We start from the raw sequence: 20,153 nt of genomic DNA on the forward strand, positions 1-20,153 counted from the left end.
TCCGTCAATACTTTATAGCAGTCACTTCCGCTTGATAAACACTCACATATTAAAAATAAAAAGTAATATTTTTAAAATTTAATATATTGTTTAAGACTGTTTTCTTAAAACATATTTTTAAAAGTATTTAAATTAAAATTAATATTAATATTTAAATTTTTTGTTGAAATGTTTCTTCATAACTTTTCTTGATTGAACAATTTCATTAAAAATATATTTAACGGATAAAGAAAAATTAATTAAAATATTAATTTAATTAATATTAAATTTATGAAATCTGTCAACGTAATCATTATTATTTTTTTAAATATAAATTAGGTCTACAAATTTTCTTCCGCCGTTTTTCAATAGATGTCTCTAGGGTCAAGCACTGATCGATTAAATCGTTTTATATCGATCTTGGACATTTGTGTCAACATTAACCCAACAAAATATTTGTAGAGATCTGTTTGCGTCCCAAACTTATTCCCAACTGAAAATGTCATTTTTTGAGCCGAATTCTTGACATTTGTGGGATATTTTGCTTTTCTTTTTTAATTCCAAGAAAAGTGCGTCTGAGGGTCATCGAATGCTTTCGGATACGTACGGTGGGGCTGTCCTAAGTGAAAAGCCTTAAATTTACAAAAAAGAACGGCGGAAACAAAGTTGTAGACCTAATACAAAAAAACGGCGGAAGCAAAGTTGTATTAATATTATATTATTCCAAAAACAAAATATAAAAATAAAAATTTTAGCAAATTGTCTACAGTGTATTTATTAATTTACTTTATTGTTATAAAATCATTCTAACAATACTTCATTTATATTTTAGGACTTTAAAATTTTAGTATGAAAATATATTGCTGGAAGTAATTTTTAATTTTCTATACGTGTTTGTTTCATGCCTTCAAAAGTAACATACAGCATTCCATGTTTATACACATGTTGCAGCAACAAAATTATCTACACATCAACTACTGGCGAAATATCTAAACGTTACATATACAAATGTATCTCAACATTATGCATGCCGCTCTCACAAAACTCCAATTGGAAGTTCGAAAAGCGACATACCAGAATTTCTCTTCACGAAACCTGTTTAAAGTGTATTGCAGTACACACACAGATACACATGTTGCAAGCTCACCAACAACCAACCCTCTTTTTATCTTTTTCGAGTTGCTTCAAATGTTGCTGGCCATTCGTATGTGTTGCACAGCACCGACCGCAGATAAAATTTGTGCTCAAACCAGAGAATGGAATGATGTCATCAAACTCGGCGCACAATGACACCAATTTTTCGAACATGCACACCTGTTGAGCGTCGCTAATACGTGTTGTTGTATATGTGTGCTGTTTATGTGAATATATACGACTGTTCAGTGAGCTGTGAAAATAGATAATGCAAGTGGTAGGAACTTGTTGGTGTTTTTTTGTTGTCGGTGGCAGCATGTTGCTTAAGTGGGACACGAAAGTGTTGCGGAGTGGCATTTTGGCAGGAATTGAAATGAAAATTAATTATATAAAATATTTTATGTATGTAATAGTTGTCCGAAAATTTGCTAAAGACAATTAAATATAATTTAGATCTTCTATTGAGGATTACATCTGCCATTCGCTGGATCCACATCATTTTCTCCTTGAGTCCGCCCCGCTGTAATGTAATTTCTCATAGAACAAAATTAATGAAGTGAGTGAGTTAGAACTCTTTTTAAGCAAAAAAGTGTCTTTCTGACCACGCCTTTACGACCACAATATATACAGTAGTTTTCCGAAATAACGAACACATTAATTGTCAGTCCTGTTCGCTATATCGAATTTTTCGTTAATTCGAGTATTTTATCAATAAAAATTTTATCAATAAAAATTAGTTATATATCCGTAAATTGCAGTTTAATAAATTGTTTTATTAATTATTTGTTAAAAAATGAAAAACCATAACAAAACAATTCAAATCCAATAAATTCTTCTAAAATGGACTAATTCTGACACTTATACTTCTATTTGGTACTGATCAATAATTTTAAGCTTTTTTATAAAATTCAACATTTTTTCAATTTGCACATTTCTTTTGAATTTTTTCCAGTTTTATTTTTAATTCTGCGTTCGATGTTATTTGATTTTTTCCTCTTTCTTCATATGTCTTCTTCATGTTCTTCGTTAAACTGAGTACTTACAAATTCTCGATGTTCGTTATTTACGGTACTCAATGTAACAAATTTGCTTGTTCGTTATAAGCGGTTTTCGTTAAAACGAATAGTCGTTATTTCGGAAAACTACTTTATAATTATTTAACAGGGGCAATCCTTTATAGATTAAGGTATCAACCTGAGTAACAGTTGAACAGAATATTAAAATTTTCTATTTTAGACTTTAAGATGTTACTATATTTTTATCTCCTAAGGAACACTAGTCTTTACAATTTTATAGTCTTTTGGAGACACTATTCAGATGACTTCGAACTTTATAATAGTCACCAAATTTAAAGTGAATATCTGAAGTCTGAACCAAACGACCATATAATCACGAACGAACCAAAGAGACCGATTAATTCCGCTAAATAATATTACCTTAAAGATAACGATCTCATTCGCTCAGGAGACTCCAACAATGCATAACTACCCCAAACTATCAACTGTTTTTGCAAGCAAAACATATTTCCATGAGTGAAACAAAACCAAGATACTTCTTATGGGTTACTAGTAACCGGGAGAATTGCAGTTCCATATAGATATGTTTTAAGGAATTCAACAAATTAGGGATATTAAATAGCTAGGATTTAAACGGATACAAAAACCTGGAAAACTCTCAAACCTCGCTCGGTCTGACTGGTTTTTGATTATTTAATTGTTTTTAAATCGTATCACAGCGGGATTAACGTGGCGCTTTGAATTATAGGAAGGGAAAGGGAGATTCCTCTTTTGCTACTTCTTTTGAACTCAAATTCTTTTTCGACGTTATCGAACTTTATACGTTCTCTCTATACTCTCTGAAAATAAATTCCTAAAGTATGAATATTCTTGAAAAATTGCCCCCATCTGCAGGAAGCAAGTCGACCCTCAGTTGAAACGTTTCGTTAAAGTATTCTATTTGTAGGATTTGTGGTTTTAAACTTGATGATCTGATAGCTTTTAAAGCTGAGAGTTTTTTTATGCCTCAACTGCCGTTGATACCCCAAAAGTGAACTATTATTCCACAAGTATCTACAGCAACAACGATTTTTAAGAAGCTTTAAAAGTCTATTCTGAAATATAATACGCCGTTAGCTCACTCCGTCGTTGTACCCTAAAAGCCATAAAATTAGGTTGTTACTTGTTCCTACTTCCTATACGGTTCACACAGTTCAACAAATTTTCTCCAAATTCACAGCAACACAAAATGTTTATAAACATATTCAATGTGCGCTCTCTGCAACATGCACGCTCTCAACGACATGTTGCGAGCAGCTACGTCACTAACACCACCTTCACAAACATCGCCAGCAGCACCAACACCAGCGCGCAACATTTCCAATTGTATCTGTGAGATACTTTATCGAAATAATGACGCAGCGCTGGCATTTAGTAACAACATTGGCAGCGCAGCGCGCAGTTGGAACAACGGCAAAACGGCACAAAACCAAAAACCACTTGGAGTACCAATACAAACAGCTTAATGCGAAGCAAAAGCGAACACTAGGCGACGACGACAGCGACGAGGAAACAATTTCGAACACATAGCTGCTTGTAACGGCACAGAGTAGACGCGAGTGTACGCAACTTCAGTTCTACTTGGCATTCGATTGCGTTGAGTTCGTTTCAGTGGTGACGTCGCTCCGATAGTGAGTGTGTGAATTAAAGCAAATAAATATTACAAAATAATTAGCAAAAAAAAAAAGAACGCAGTGACGAAAAAATTCGTACGAAACGGCGCGAATTTATTTTTATTTTTTTCGATAAAAAATAAAATAAAATATTTCTAAATAATTGTGCAAAGTGTTCTTTGAAGCAGAAAATAAACAAATTTACTGAAAATACTGCAAATAAAAAAGCCAAAGCACACACAAACGAAAAGTGTGTCGCCGTTCCGACTTTTGACAATTTTTGGTGCGCTGTCAAAACGCTTATTGGCATTTGTACGCGTGTGCGTGTGTGTTTTATCAACAGCCAGCCAGCGTGTATTGGCAAGTGTGTCAGCCAGCCAGCGTGTATTGGCAAGTGTGTCAGCCAGCAGAATTCCAGCGTACGCAGTTGCACGTGCAATTAATGGTTGGTGTTACACGTTTTACTACTTTTTCTCATAAGCTAGAATTAAGCAAAAATATATTTCAATTTAAAACTTGCTCGCAGCAGCTGAAAAAAAGGAAGCTATAAAAAATATACAAGCTTTCGAAACTTGTTGCATTGTCTACCTGCAACACTCGACACTTACAAGACTCAAGCCAAAACTGGATTTAAGCACCAAAAGCCTGCCCGGTGCGACGCGCAAGCATTCCCATTGTTTCACACACACCGGCCGGCACCCCCAATGACCCCTTACAGTCCACACTCAACCAGTTTTCACATTCCGTTCTGACCAACTTTGTGTGAGACACGGCCAAAAGGCAGTCAGCCACAAAGCGCTTAAGCGCAAAGTAGTAAAACAAACAGCAATAACAGATAAAAGCGCTGGTGACGTTGTTGTTGTTGGACAAAATGTATTAAATAAATTGAGAAATATATTTTTCCATTGCACAAATGTAGTGTGTATGTGTGTGTGTTCGTTTGTTTGTTTAGCAGCGCAGTGTGTTAGCGGACGAAAAGCGCAAATGAAATTCATGAATGCGACATACAGAAAACTAAAGCGAAATAAAAATAAAGTAGAAATATTCTAGAAAGGAAATTTGGAAATACAAAAACACAAGTGACAACAAAAATATATACATATTTTTGTTATTTATAAATGTTTGGTTTTGGCAGCGGCGTTTTGAGTTATTAAAAGTGGCAAAGCAGGCAGTTGATTTAGTTTTATGTTGCGTTGACTGGCGTTTATGGAAGGAATTTACTGTAAAAAAAATTAAATACAAATTAAATTTAAAGTGAATGACATTACGACTAGTGTAATTGAATTTTGTATTTTCCTTTTTCTTTGTAATAGCAGCTGAAATTTATTTTTATGAGCGCTAAGCTAATTTTTTTATATTATCTAAGAAAACCGTTAAAATAGTGCACAAATATGAAATCCGCTTATTTCCAAAAATTAAAATTTTCAAAGTAAATTCGAAATATACATATGTAAAATGTAATTATTTTCAAAAGCAACAAAGTATAAAAATATAAATTATTCAAATTACTTTTTTGTTAATATTTAAATGCAGCGATGTATGTATATTATTTGAATATCACAAAAGCTTATGAAAAATAATTACTTTAGCGTTCAAAGCTTTTAGAGAATTTCAAAAATGTTGGATTTAAATAATTCATTTGAAAAAAATTATTTTAGTTTTCAACCTTTAGGAATTTTACAGAAGAAAAAAAATGTATAAAACAATTTGATACATTTGTTTAGAAAAATGTCAGAAATATTTTTAAACGTGTAAAAAAATAGAAAAAATGTATGAGGAATTTAAAAATTTTAAAAATTTTATTTAACGTTAAATCTTTTTGAAATTTTCAGAAAATGCTTTTGGAGAATTACAATAATTTATTAGACAAATTTAAATTTCGAAACAATTCTATGAATTTCCAGAAATATCTGTAAACATCTAACTCATTTTTACCATCCTTAAAATTCTAGCAAAGGATTTTCATACATATGTAACAAATTTCATTAAAAAAATTATTTAAACATACATATATATTAGTTTGGCAATTTTGTTGCAAATTTAAAAGCACATAAATTCCAAACGACTTCATAAAATCTACAATTTCTTGTCATACAATGTTTGCTTTTAAAAACAAATTTTAAATAATTTAAGAATGCATAGCCCTCTATCTCTTCAATAATTTTGGAATTCTTCTAAAGTTTACCAAATTACATTTTTTTTTCACATAAAAATTAATTTGAATTATGAATATATGTATAATAATCAGAAACAAATTTGGCATCGTTATAAAATATATTTTGTTGCTTCCATGTCTGTATAACCAGCAATTAGCGAAATTCTCATTCACATAAATTTTTTAATGTTATTGTGGAATAATTTTTCTGACTGAGACAGATCTAGTTTCTGACCAATTCGCAACTAACGGGTGATTTTTTTGAGGTTAGGATTTTCATGCATTAGTATTTGACAGATCACGTGGGATTTCAGACATGGTGTCAAAGAGAAAGATGCTCAGTATGCTTTGACATTTCATCATGAATAGACTTACTAACGAGCAACGCTTGCAAATCATTGAATTTTATTACCAAAATCAGTGTTCGGTTCGAAATGTTTTTATCGACAAATTTTGTTCAGCGATGAGGCTCATTTCTGGTTGAATGGCTACGTAAATAAGCAAAATTGCCGCATTTGGGGTGAAGAGCAACCAGAAGCCGTTCAAGAACTGCCCATGCATCCCGAAAAATGCACTGTTTGGTGTGGTTTGTACGCTGGTGGAATCATTGGACCGTATTTTTTCAAAGATGCTGTTGGACGCAACGTTACGGTGAATGGCGATCGCTATCGTTCGATGCTAACAAACTTTTTGTTGCCAAAAATGGAAGAACTGAACTTGGTTGACATGTGGTTTCAACAAGATGGCGCTACATGCCACACAGCTCGCGATTCTATGGCCATTTTGAGGGAAAACTTCGGAGAACAATTCATCTCAAGAAATGGACCCGTAAGTTGGCCACCAAGATCATGCGATTTAACGCCTTTAGACTATTTTTTGTGGGGCTACGTCAAGTCTAAAGTCTACAGAAATAAGCCAGCAACTATTCCAGCTTTGGAAGACAACATTTCCGAAGAAATTCGGGCTATTCCGGCCGAAATGCTCGAAAAAGTTGCCCAAAATTGGACTTTCCGAATGGACCACCTAAGACGCAGCCGCGGTCAACATTTAAATGAAATTATCTTCGAAAAGTAAATGTCATGAACCAATCTAACGTTTCAAATAAAGAACCGATGAGATTTTGCAAATTTTATGCGTTTTTTTTTTTTAAAAAGTTATCAAGCTCTTAAAAAATCACCCTTTAGTACAATTTGCAAGCATACTTCGCAATGCATTGACGTGAGTTCATTAATTCAATAGAATTTTAAGAAAATGGCATATGTGAATAGGTGTTAATTAATTAAAAATTCTATATATCTTCAAAGCCTTCATAGCAAAACAACTTCAATACTAATATAACTTATATTTGTTTAGTTTCGCTATTTACAAGTCTAGGATAATGTATAATCGATTTTACTTGAATTTTTCTTTTTAATTCAATTAATCTGCCAACTGTGTAAATTGCTTTAGTACAAAATGTATTTTGAGTGGCAAATTTCCACATTTATAGCTAAACTTGTGGCTTTGTGTGTGTAAATAAAAAAAATTTATACACTCAATACTCACTTGTTATTGTTTGCGGTTAATTTGTGGCACAAATTGCGGTTCCGCTCAGAGCTTTCATAATGGAAATTTTTGCAATTAATGCTTAGAAATGGATATATATTAATGTTTTCTTCACTCAACTCTAGTCTAGCCAACTGATGATAGCTTGATGAAGTATTTACCGAAGTATTAAGAGTGATTTAATTTTATAAACCAGTATACATACTACTCAGTATACATACCAAATAATATAGAATAAAGCACCTTTTTTTCATTAAAATGTTATATTCTTCACAAACATTTTTATGCTGTATTTTAAATTTAATAGATTGATAACCGCATTGTATCCACTAGAAAATAAAAAAATCATCTGAAATATAATCTAAACTGTATAAATATAGTTTTCTGCTATCCTAAAGTCCTACAGCAAGCTTTTTACTTAAACTGCACTCAAAGAAATACGTTATAGTACATGCGAGAGCAAAATCTAAAACTGACCAATAAAATTCCAGCGTTGCTCTTTCCAGATTTACGCGTTTAATATCAAAATGTTCAGCGTTATTCTTTCACTGTTTTAAAAAACTTCCGTTCAACTTATTTATTCCGCAAAAACAAAAACATATTTTATATAAAAAAAGTTTAATACAGTTCTCGCAGAATTCATGTATTAGAGATTTTTGAAAGTTAGATTTTCTCACATAAAAACTAATTGTTACCAAATATGTTTTTTTACTCATAACGCTCATTCACTTTAATAGTGTTACAACCCAAATATAGTGTTACAACCCTCGATTTTTGAGGAGAGCTATTTAAAGTTTTCAATTGTCACATTTGGCATTTATAGAAAAATGCCAGCAGTTTTTTGACAATACTAGTGGCCTGTAATATATTAAATATTAGTATTAGAGTGTACTAATACTTTTTCTTGGGCATAAATGTGACCTACTTTGAATTATGTTGTTATTTCTGAAAAATATTAATCAATTTCGCCGTCTTAAGTCAAATGTGTTACCGAAAAAAGCAATATGAAAAATTTATTAATTTTTCAGCAATATCATTGTAATACAAAATGTGTCGTTCTTTCTGAAAAGAAAATCAAATTCACCTTTTCTCAATATGTTTTGGAATACAAAATATGTCGTTATTTCGTAAAAAAAAACTAATTCTGGCACATCTAAAAAGTGTCGTCGAAAAAAGACCTTTTTTCATGAATTTCTTTAGAAAAAATTATTGCTGTAGGTTTATTTTACTTATTATTATAGGAAAGTACAACATTTGAAGGATACTTAAAAAAAGTTTTATCGACAAATAGCAAGGAATAACGGATTTATCGTCGATCTCTGCAGGCACCTCGAAAAAAAGTTTTTGTGCGGTGACCAGCCTACACCATCACTGGATCATCCGAAACCAAAAAATCAAAATGCTTTCTTTAGTTTATTAGTTTATCTTTCAATTGACGTCGAGTTTTTTTTTAATTTTTCAATTTTTGGTAGCATTTTCAAGCCAAAATGACGATTTTAGACGAAAAAAAATCGACCTATTTGTTATTGTAAAATTGTTAGTAATTAAAATTTTCGGAATAATTTTTGTTCAAAATTTCAAAATGATCGATGCAGTAGTTTATTCTATAGGCTGGTCACCGACTTTAAAAATGACATATTTGGGAAAATCGATTCAAAGTTTTGTACACTCAGCGCAGGTAGCTGGAGGTACCGTTATTCAACCTGCTGTAACTTCGTTAGTTTTCTCCGAATGACCTAAAACTTTAACACAATATTCTTGAGATGTTGATAGTTCAGAAAAAAAATAAAAAAAAGTTGTCAAACCTTATATCTTATATCACGATTTATTTTCCTACGCATCGGAATGAAATTTTTATACAAATGGTCAAGTAAATGAGCGATATATGTATATATTCTAAAATATATATATCTAGTTTGTATGCCTTCTACTTGCTCACCATTTGCCACGCTGAGGATAACAGCCTGAAAGAAAAGGTGTTTGAACTCACTTACTCGCTTTTCAGCGCATTAAAATACTTTCCAAATTAACAGACATTAAAAAATGCATTAAGTCCCCAACAACTTTCCAACATTTAAAGCGCTTAAACTAATTTCTACAGTGTTACTTTTATGATTCTTTAACTTAGTCATCATTCATCACTCAGCAATTACGGGGTTTATATTCTAACAATACGAGTTTTCATAACTCAAGCGGTGCACAATGGTTCATTGTACCTATCATTAAAGTAAAAAAATATTGTAGTGAAGTAAAAAAAAATTAAAGAACAAAAACAACTTTCGAAAATTTAATTTCCCTCAGCTTACCTTTCATAGCGGCTACTCGCTGCTGTGCTTTCGGCTGTCACACATTTCAACGCACTGTAACAAATGTTGTTGCACATAATTAGCTTGGAGTTATGTTTAATTTCAAAAAACAGCCAACAACAACATCGAGCATGAAATATGATCATTAATAATGCATACATATGCTCATATTTCAGTATGTTTCTGTAAATGCGTGCTTGGAAAAAAGCAACAACAATTTTAAAACACCAAACATAAATTCCCGTCATAACTGCAAGCCATTTACGGTTATAATACATAATAATAAAGAAATTTATTTGCCGCTAATTGTTGGCGATCGTTACGCTCTTCAGCTGTTTTAGTAATTGTTAGTGTTGTTGTTTCGCTTATCGGCATTGTCCAGTATGTAATTTTCGTTTGGTTTTTTGGTAGTTTTATTTATGGGCTTCTAATTACAGGTAGCGAAAACTTGAAAAATGACATGTCGCGATGCGCTTGTAATTAGAGAAAACGAAAGGAAGTATTTTTGTATGTGAAAAATGCTGGAAATGTGGAGGGAAAATGGTTAAAATTTCCGAGGGAAAATATGTGCTTTAAAATGTTTTTAATTGAAGGGTTTCCATGCTTTTAAATAATAATAAAAAAGTATACTTTTTTAAAGACAACTTTTTTTAATAATTTTATATATTTTTAAATAAAAAAATAACCTAAATAAAATTTTTTAAGAAAAATAGAGAAATCAAAAAAGTTGCAAAGAACAGAAATTTTAGAATTCTTCGCAAAATACATATATTTTGTATTCAAATATAAAATGTTTTCTGCTTTTTATTTTCGGTCTGAGAATGTGCTAAATTAAATATCAATAAAATTTAAATTCGAACTGTTTGCTTTATTCCATTTTACGAGAAAGCAGCAAAATTTATGAAAGATATATTTTTGAAAATATTGTTTTTCTCTTAAAAATATAATATGATCCCTAGTCTTATAATATATAGTCAAAGATAGTAATACAAAATTACTTTCTTTCACAAAAGGCAATAAATAACACGTTAAAAGAAAGGTTGCCTTAAAACCATGTACTCACCTATACTTACTTCAGTGCGTTGATTATTTTGAAGTCGCAAGTAGTAATTTCTAAACCAAATAAGAAATATTCGGTAATAGAGTATAAGAGCTACTTTTCAAAAACATTTTCATAAAAAATTACGAATATGTTTTGTGGTTAAACAGATATACATATGTATATCGACTAAAGAGGGGAAAAAATAAGTTAAAAAAATAAAAAAAAAATATTTTAAATACTTTAATCCATATAGAAACGTGTTTTTTATCAAATTTTAATTAATCGTTCACCTGTGCGCCAAACACTTCGTCATCGCATTCTGAGAAATTTTGAAAAATCACCTCTGCGTCATAAGCACACAAGCTTTTATCGTCAGCGCGATCATTATGTTTGTGTGTGTAAACTAGAGAGCTAAAGTAGTTACACATGTAATGAGTAAAATGGGTCGCTATTGCAACATATACGACATTTTTTTAGATAACTATGCACATCATATTTACTATGCCACTTTTTGTGGCGAAACTATAATTGCCTAAGAATCAAAAAGATATTTCAGCTGTTGGCTGCGCTGCATTTATGATTTCGCATTTTTATGAAAGTCACTATTTCTCATATTTACAAAACAGTTTTTTTTATTAACAAATTCATATTTACAAGAATATTTCTATATATGTACTATATGAAGAATATATGTACATATGTATGACTCTAGTTCTAATGGCGTGTGTGTGCTTTAGGAGCGCGAGAATGAGTATGAAAATAAATTGCTCTCAATTCTGCGAAGTTGCTTTATAATAAATATCAAGCAATTTATGTGTTCGTATGTGCTTGTTGTTGTGTTGACTGCATTCTGAGCGTGGTAGAATATGCTTTAGCCAGTTTGACAGGTAAACGCCGCTGCCAAGCGACAGTTGGCCAAAGAGACGCTGGCTAGTTGGCACGCACACAGCACTACTTTGCTCACATATATGCATGTGTTTGTGTGAGTTTGTTGTATATGTTCTTTGCAGCAGCGTCTTGCATACATACATATATTGTATAAGCAGTCAAGAAGTCAGTTGAACGTACGTGTGTTGCATGAAAGCGCATATGAATAATAAAAATATGACTTTCAAGCACAGACAGACATACGAACCTATAACTACAATATATAAATATGTATGCGTCCAAGTCTACCTGCCACTTATTTGTGCAACTTTTTTGCTCAATCTTATCTGCCACAGCCAAACGGCTGTTTTGTTTGCTTGCTCACATACTTCAACACAAACATACAGATATTAATATTTATATGTTTGTATGTCTATTTAACTACTTTATTTCCCTCTCTGTTGCCCACTCTTGTTCTGTATGCATGTGGCTCATACAATGTGGCTGCAAATTTATAGCTAAAAGGCGATAAGCATATTTGGTCAGGTACTCATACAAGTTGTGTGATAAAAATCACAAGCCAAAAATCATAAAAAGGCAAGCGTTTGCAACAAAAGTGGCGTCCCAGGCACTTATGATTAGTATTCTTTTTATTGTCTTTATTTTTTTTTTTCTTTTTATGTGCGGCTTTCTCAGTGTGCCTAAGTTGGGTTTTTGTAGCGCTCAGAATTATTATTGGCTTACACACTCATACACATATTTGCGCTATGGTCCGTCCGCTTATTAGCAATTCATTGCGTGTAGTTTTACTTATAATTCTTTTTTGTTTGATTTCTAAATATTTATTTTCCACTTGTTTCGTATTAAAGCGGTGGCAATTCTTTTGTGCAACAAATGATTTTTGGGTTCTTACGAATTCATTGGTATGCAAATAGACAAACAAACATCATTTTTACTATATTTGTATGTACACACAATACTCATATAAGGCATTTTTTACATTATATGCACGTAACAACGCTGCGGCTTGCATTGCAAGTAAATTTGTTTGTATGCGCCTCTTGTGCACACATCTCGCAGCATTGGCTTTGCAAGCGCCATTCCAAAACTCGGCCTTCTGCAGCCTTGAGTCGGTTAATTTCCGTTAACACCTGCATGAGTGCTCACAAGGAGCTAGTGCAGCAGTAACAAGCACACTAAAAGAGGGAGAACAATGGTAAAAGCAAGCAGTCAAACTTGTTGGCTGCAGACCCAGTAGGAAAAAATTAAGAAATTTGTAATTTATTTAAAAAAATATATGTATAAAATTTTATTTCAAATTTCAATTAACAACTTTTATATTCATAAAAAATTTTGTGTTTCTAAAAAAGCCCAATAGGTTTTTATAATATTTTAGAGCCAAAAAGTTAATTTAAAAATCTTTTAAGTATTGAAAAAAATAGTTCGCAAAACTAGTTTGATTTTTTAATTTTAAATTTTTTTTTCTTTATTTTTTATTTTTTCAAAAACACAACTGAAAAAAATATATTTGAGTGATAAAAAATTAATTTCAACGCATATAAAAATAAATTTTGTGTGAACAATATAATCATTACTTTCACCTTTCAAGAAACCAGCTGTTATGGCAAAGTTTATATTTTTCCTTCAAAAAAGTTATAATTTTCCTTACTTTTACAGTAGTTGGGTAAAAGTAATTATAATAAATTACCTTACTTCACACAAAAACAATCAACAACGCTTTACACAACCTATGGCTTGAAACCTTGTACTCACCTATCCTTCAGTTCGTTGAATATTTTGAAGTTGCATGTGGAAACTATGAAGAAAAGTAAGAAATATTCTGTAGCAGAGTATATGATCTTCTTTTCAAATGTATTTTGATTTAAAATTTCGAAAACGTTCTGGTATAAAATAAAGAAATGTGATAGATGAAAACATAATGCTGAGTTCACATATACAAAATTATGGTCTTCTTGGCCTCTATGACCTTTTTACACGCTTATGAAGTAGAAGGTAGTTTTCTAACTATGCTACATAATTTACACATGTACATATATATTCTCGAAAAGCCTAAAATATATTATCTAAAACGAAAGTGCATTTTTAAAAACACATTTTTGGTATTAAAAATATACAAACTCCAATCGAAACAAAAAAAAATATTTTTTAAATATTCAAAAGTTAAATACAAGAAATAAAATTCTTAGATTCACAATCATAATGCAGAAAAAAAATTATATCAGAACATTTTACATATATGTATTTATTTGAAGAAAAAAACGCAGAAATATTTGTAAATTTATTTTCGAAATCACAAAATATTGTTTAGGTGTTCATAGTAGAATATCCTTTTTCAAATTTTAAACTCATAAGATGTCTCATGCTGTCTCTAACTTAAATATTCTTCCACAATGTGCCCTCGAAAAGCAAAAAAATGGAACTTACTCTTTCGTATTAGATTTTCGGAAAACGTTAAAAAATTTTTTCGTGCTCATTTGAAAATTTTCCAAAATTGAAAATTTCATGCATAGCACTTCATATGAATTGCATATCTATGATTTCAATATTTTTTATTTTTTATTCATATATCTTTTCTGCAACTTGTCTTGCCATTTATGCATTTATTTATTTTTATTTTGTTGTTCTTTTGTCATTCATTTCCTTTTTTATTGGCATTTTTTGCGCTCTGTCAACATTCCCAAGCCAATTCCCAAGTTGCAGCATAGCCTCTTGCCTTTTTAGCAGCGTCGCTGCATTCATGTGATGCGTCCAAGCGTGTTGCTGCCAGATTGTAACTCTGTGCCTTTTGCTTAGTCAAAGCGACATTGCAATTGATTTTTATTCATAGTCGGTGGAAAACGTTGCGAGTTGTTTAGTTGTAGAAGCGATATATTAAATTGTTTGTCAATGCTAAAGGTTGTAAAGATTGTTATTTTGGAACTAAACGTATTTTATTGGATTTTTTATTTCCGAAAAATTAATTTATAAAATTCTTCATATATTTATATTATTTCTATAGTTTTATACAATTTTTATATGTTAATACACTTTTTTATAATTTTTAATAATTCTAATATTTACTTGGAAGTTTTATTTGTTTAAAAAATAAAAAAAAGTGTTAGCATGTTTTAAATTATTTTTGCTTACATTTTTTTTTTCAAACAAAATAATTTTTTATTTATCTAAATTTTTTTGTAATATGTTTCCTTAATTTTATAATTTTTCAATTTGGTTGAGTATACAAATTTTTTAATGTCTTAAATATATATTTTTTTTAAATTTTCATAAAAGTTCACGTATTTTATTGAATTTTATTTTTCTTAAACAAATTTTCTTTTTTTCGTATTATTTAAATTTATTTTGATTATATTTTTTATTTATTAAATATTATTTTTGAACCATTATTTTTTTTTATGTAGATATATAATTTTTTAACTCATTTAATATTTAAATTTTTGCAGTTTCAAATATACTTTAAAAATATATACATTTTATATATTATATTTTTTATTACAATATTATTGACTTAGTAATTTTTTTGTTTATATATAAATTTGTTAAAAATAGCTTTTATAATGTTTATGTAAATTACGTATTTTGGTCTAATTTTTTTATTGAAAAATTTTTAATTTTAAAGTAATAAATTTATTTTAATTATTTTTCTATAAAATTTGTATTCGCTATATATTAAAGTTGAATTTTATTAGTTACAAACATTTTTTATAATTTCATTTATTTTTACTTTAAAAAAATAGCTCATAAAAAATTAGAAAATTTAAGTAATATTAAAAAAATTTTATTCATAATTTTAAGATTTTTTTTTTCAAATTATTTTTTTTGTTAATCAATCTCTAATTTTTAATATAATTTTTTTTCTTCTCTATTTAATTTTTTTTTAATTTTTTATTCTTCCAAAGCCTCACGATAGTCACCGTTACAATCCAATCCACACCGTAATGAGAGCATTCTTTTGTTCTCATATTGCCATATTCGCATTTGTTTGCATTCACAGGCTTTTATTTATTTACAATTCGCGATTTTTCGATTTTTCTTCGTCACTAACACACACACACCCGCGAATTCACGCATACAAATGAGTTGCGAAAACAAAAACATTATGTTTATGTGAGTTTCATTCAGTCAATGCGTCTAGATTGTTTATTATTTGTGTTTGGTAGTCTATTAACTTTTAATGGGAACTCATTCATGCGATTATTTATAGCAAATAATCAATTGTCGGTTGAATGAAAACAGTTTTTTAATTAATTATTCTCAATGAAATGAGTATATTACCAAAATGATAATATTAAAACAAATAATTTCTAGTATTGATATGGAAAAATTAAGTAAATAATAAATATTAGTTTAATTATATATTTATAAAAATAAACATTTATAAAAAATTACTATAAATTTTACTAATTTTGATATAACTCAAAATTCCATATATTTTAGTTTGTTATGTTAAAAATGTTATATTGTCACATTGATGAAAGGTTTTTAATTCTGAAAGCTTTAATCTAAATTGAAAGCTTTCACTGTTTTTTTCACTTTTCTCCGCTTTCGTGATATTTGAATTACAAGTTTTTTCCGATTAGTAAACATGTGACATATTGTCTGAGAAACTATTTTCTATAAAAGTTGAAAGCTGTTTCTATTGTAATAAACAACTAAAGCCCCATTCATTAGCTGTCAATTAGCGCAAACTTAACAAAAAAATTCCAATTGCACTTTATATTGCGTGTGAGCGCTAAAGTATCTACATAAGTATTCGAAATAAAGCTGTCAATACAAAAATTTATTAACGCTAGTGCTGAGCAATGAGTCTGTTTAGATTAGCGAAGATGAACGAAAGCGATCGTTTACCCTGATTTATTTTCACTAGGTGAATGACAAGGCCGTTAGATGATCTTGTTGTTGTGCATTTCGAATAAAATTTATTTCGCTGTCATTGCAAAGTTGTCAAGCGCGCATATTTCTTGTTAATGTTTATAAGTATTTACTTAAGAAGCCATGTCTACGCGCCTGCGCACAGGTATTGTGAAAAATTAAAGCGTGGGAAAATCATGCGAGAGATTTTGAGCGTATTAAGGTAGTGCTTATAATTTTCAATAATACAAATAAGAGTTGCATATTCAATTATATTGCATATATTCGAATAAAACATCGATTGACTAAAGCGCGGAGAGTGTCGAATTGAACAAACAACTTACATATGTAAATGAAATAGGCTGGTGTAATAGAGGGAGAACCTTAGAAATATACTAATCACAAAAGTAGTCATATTTTTTGGTAGAAAGACTGTTGTACTTTAACTAGTTTCAAACTAGCACACATCGGACTAGTTCAAGTTCAGTACAGGAATTTTCAAATATTTATATTAATATAATATTCTTCTTCTTGTATGTATTATTGCAATATTCTGTAAAAACTTATGAACTAGTTACTAACTAGTTACTCTAGGACCAATCAACTTTTAACTCGGAAATTATGTGTACTACTGCAAATCCCCTCTGAAAGTGTAAATTACACAGTGAAATGCACGCCTCTATATTATAAGCACTCAATGCCACTAAATTATCCAACTTAAAGTCGAGTTACTTACATACACTTACTAACATACTGCACTCCGCTTCGTTAGCAGTTGCTCATGTAATAAAATTGCCCTAATAACCCTTGACATTGGTGTTGCTGCACTTGAAGTGCCCCATTTACGACGGTACGATTTTAAGGTTAATTGAGGCAACATTACAAATTTGGTCGTGCAGCGAATCGTTCAACGGCTGCATGCGTGTAATGGAGTTAAATGGCAGCAGCAGCAGCAGCAAAGAAAAGTGGCAAGTTGTAAAGTGGTTAAACTAAATGTGCAGTGATATATACTTGTATATGTATATATGTTAAGTACCTACATAAAGCATTATATACAAATATTTCATTTATATACTCAAGTATATGCCTTCACTATTATGCACTTTTGTGTTTTTTTATGTATATTCATACATATTTATTTTTTCAAGTATGCATTTATGTATAATTTATTCTTGTTTTACAAAGCAAAAAATGAAAAAAATGTAGAAAGTGAAATAGGTCATCTTGTCCACAGCGTTCAAGCTTTGCCCCGAGATGAATTCTCAAATGTCAGTCAGTTATTCGGTGTTGCATTTGTTGTTGCCGAGCTGGAATTCGCTTGGTTATGTGTATATCTGTAAGTTGTCTTGCACATTTAGTCATTCATTTTTTAAAGGTGAAAGCTCGTTGAATTATGCATGCGAGAATATGCATTTGTGTACTTGCATAAAATTTTAAATGAATAAAATATTTAGAATACTTAAAATTTCGCTTGATAGCATAAGAAATCACACATATTCATCGTTTGTGCAAATTCTAACTCTTCAGGGAGCACTAACTCACTTTTAAAATACCGTGCATTGTCCCTTTGAATGCAATGCTGCTGCTGACAAAACATCTGTCAACATACCCTCTGTAAGTCTGAATATAATATATTTTAGCAAATATAAACGTTAGCTTAGAACCACGTCAATTAAAGCAAGATGTGATCTGACAATCTCTCAGGACCTAAAATACGAAACATTAAAAATAAAATCGGAAAGCACTTTTTGTTCTCCAAAAAAATCCTATTTTAGTAAGTAACTCGTTAAACCCTCCCCAATACACCTAATGATTATTTTGTTCAAGCTTTCATTTTAATACTTTTTGGAAGTTCAAAAAGTATTATAAATGAGCCAAATGTAATGAAATAGTTAATACCTGCAGATAAATTTCAGCCACCGTATTGAAAAATTTTTTAAAGTTAAAGCTTTCGAAGCTTTTATAAAATGTGAAAGCTCATTGCTTGTGAGCTTTTTGGCAAATAATTTAAAAAATACATTTTCAACTTCAACCTTCCTAATGTCAAGTGAAAGCTTTCAATAAAATGTGAAAGCTTGTTCTATCGGAGCTTTTAAGTAAATAATCTTTATTAAATTAGTTATAACTACTACTAAACAGCTATTTTATGCGACAGGAATAAACACACCGCTTGTTTTCTTGAAAAATACGTGAAAGCTCACTTGTAAAATTGATAAAAAAGTAGAATAATATTAATAGTAATTGAGAATATATACAAATTAAAGCGTATATTGCATATTGTAAAATCTTCGCTTAATTCAATCTTTATACTCTGCAACTGTTGTATCACATAAACTTTCAAGCTCTAGATAGTGCTGAAATCAATACATTGGATTTGTATATTGTATTATGTACATAAATTTTAAATAACTTTTGAGCTTTGCAATCATTTTTAAACAAAAAATCTGTTTCTTCCTATCTTTTACTAAATTTTATTTATTTTTCCATTTCAGCATTTTCCTTGCCACAACCTGCAACGCAGCTGTAAATTAACAAAATTACTTTTGTAATCCGAAATTGGTTTAATTTGCCGGCAAACAGCTTTTCGAGACAAAAAAACCGACAAAAAAATAACAAGTGAAAAGTGTTTAAAGAGTGACTGAAAGCTGCCAGCAAAGTGTTGCTGCTGAACTCAAATTGCTGAACAATAAATAAAAGCAACTATTTTTTTGTAACACAAATAAATAAATGCGGTGAATTAGAACACACGCGCTGCAAAATTAATTGGAAGTAAAAATTTACAATAACAAAACTATAAAAAACAACAACAACAATAACATTTTGCATTTTTCGTGTAAACGTCACACATTTTTTGCCAAATTTTTGTGTTGTGCGCTTATTTCGGACGATAATTGAAAAAAGGGAAGCCGGTCAGTACTGCTAAAAATAAATCAGCACTCTCACACATCTACATACACACGAATATATAAAAAGAGTCACGCTAAACGTACGCAACGAAGTTGAAGGGACGCAGCAACAAGTTTACAATTATGGGGCAACACAAGCAACAACAACCACAAGCACCTAGACAACGGTGGCGCGTATGCGGTTTACATGCGTTTGCAGTTTTATATCTCTGCTGTACATTAATAGGTGAGTTTGCTATATATACAAATATACATATATACACTTCAGCACATTGCATATATATGTGCGTGTGAGAGTGTGTTGTGCTTGTAGTGCACTCACACATTTGCACACTGTGCTTCTAATTTTATATACAACTTTTTTGTGGCTAGTTCCGAGTTGTTTGGTTTTTAATAGGTTTTATTTGAGCAAAACGTAAGAGCGGCAGCGCATTTGTTGCATGTGTTAGGCACGATTTAATAGTTGGGGGTATTCACTACCTGTTAAAGAAAATTCTTATAATTTTTGGAATAATATAGAAAAAAAAATTTATACTCATTTATATTATTTTTTATTTATAATTTAATTTCCCAAATATTAGAAACAAATTTACAAAGAATTCTCAGCATTTGTTTTTTGCTTTTAAAAATTTTGAGAAAAACAAATAAAATAAATACTTTTTTTTTAATTTTCAGAATTTAA

At 30.4% G+C, this 20,153-nt stretch overlaps 1 protein-coding gene across 7 annotated transcripts in view; it reads left to right on the plus strand.

The window, feature by feature from the left end:
• Positions 1-3,556: 3,556 nt before the first annotated feature.
• Positions 3,557-20,153, plus strand: part of LOC105217862 (fasciclin-2) — a 192,317-nt gene continuing 175,720 nt past the window's right edge. For 2 of the 7 annotated variants that reach the window (XM_011193095.3, XM_054232197.1), the window contains exons 1-2: positions 3,558-4,226; positions 19,058-19,697. In XM_011193095.3, coding sequence (XP_011191397.1) covers positions 19,595-19,697 — 103 coding nt within the window. In that variant the 5' untranslated portion in view covers positions 3,558-4,226; positions 19,058-19,594. Of the gene's footprint in view, positions 4,227-19,057; positions 19,698-20,153 lie in introns of all 7 variants that reach the window. The other 5 variants (XM_011193096.3, XM_054232198.1, XM_011193090.3 and 2 more) reach the window with 4 other exon arrangements.

The sequence above is a fragment of the Zeugodacus cucurbitae genome, chromosome 5, assembly GCF_028554725.1.
Source record: "Zeugodacus cucurbitae isolate PBARC_wt_2022May chromosome 5, idZeuCucr1.2, whole genome shotgun sequence".
Classification (NCBI taxonomy): Eukaryota; Metazoa; Arthropoda; class Insecta; order Diptera; family Tephritidae; genus Zeugodacus; species Zeugodacus cucurbitae.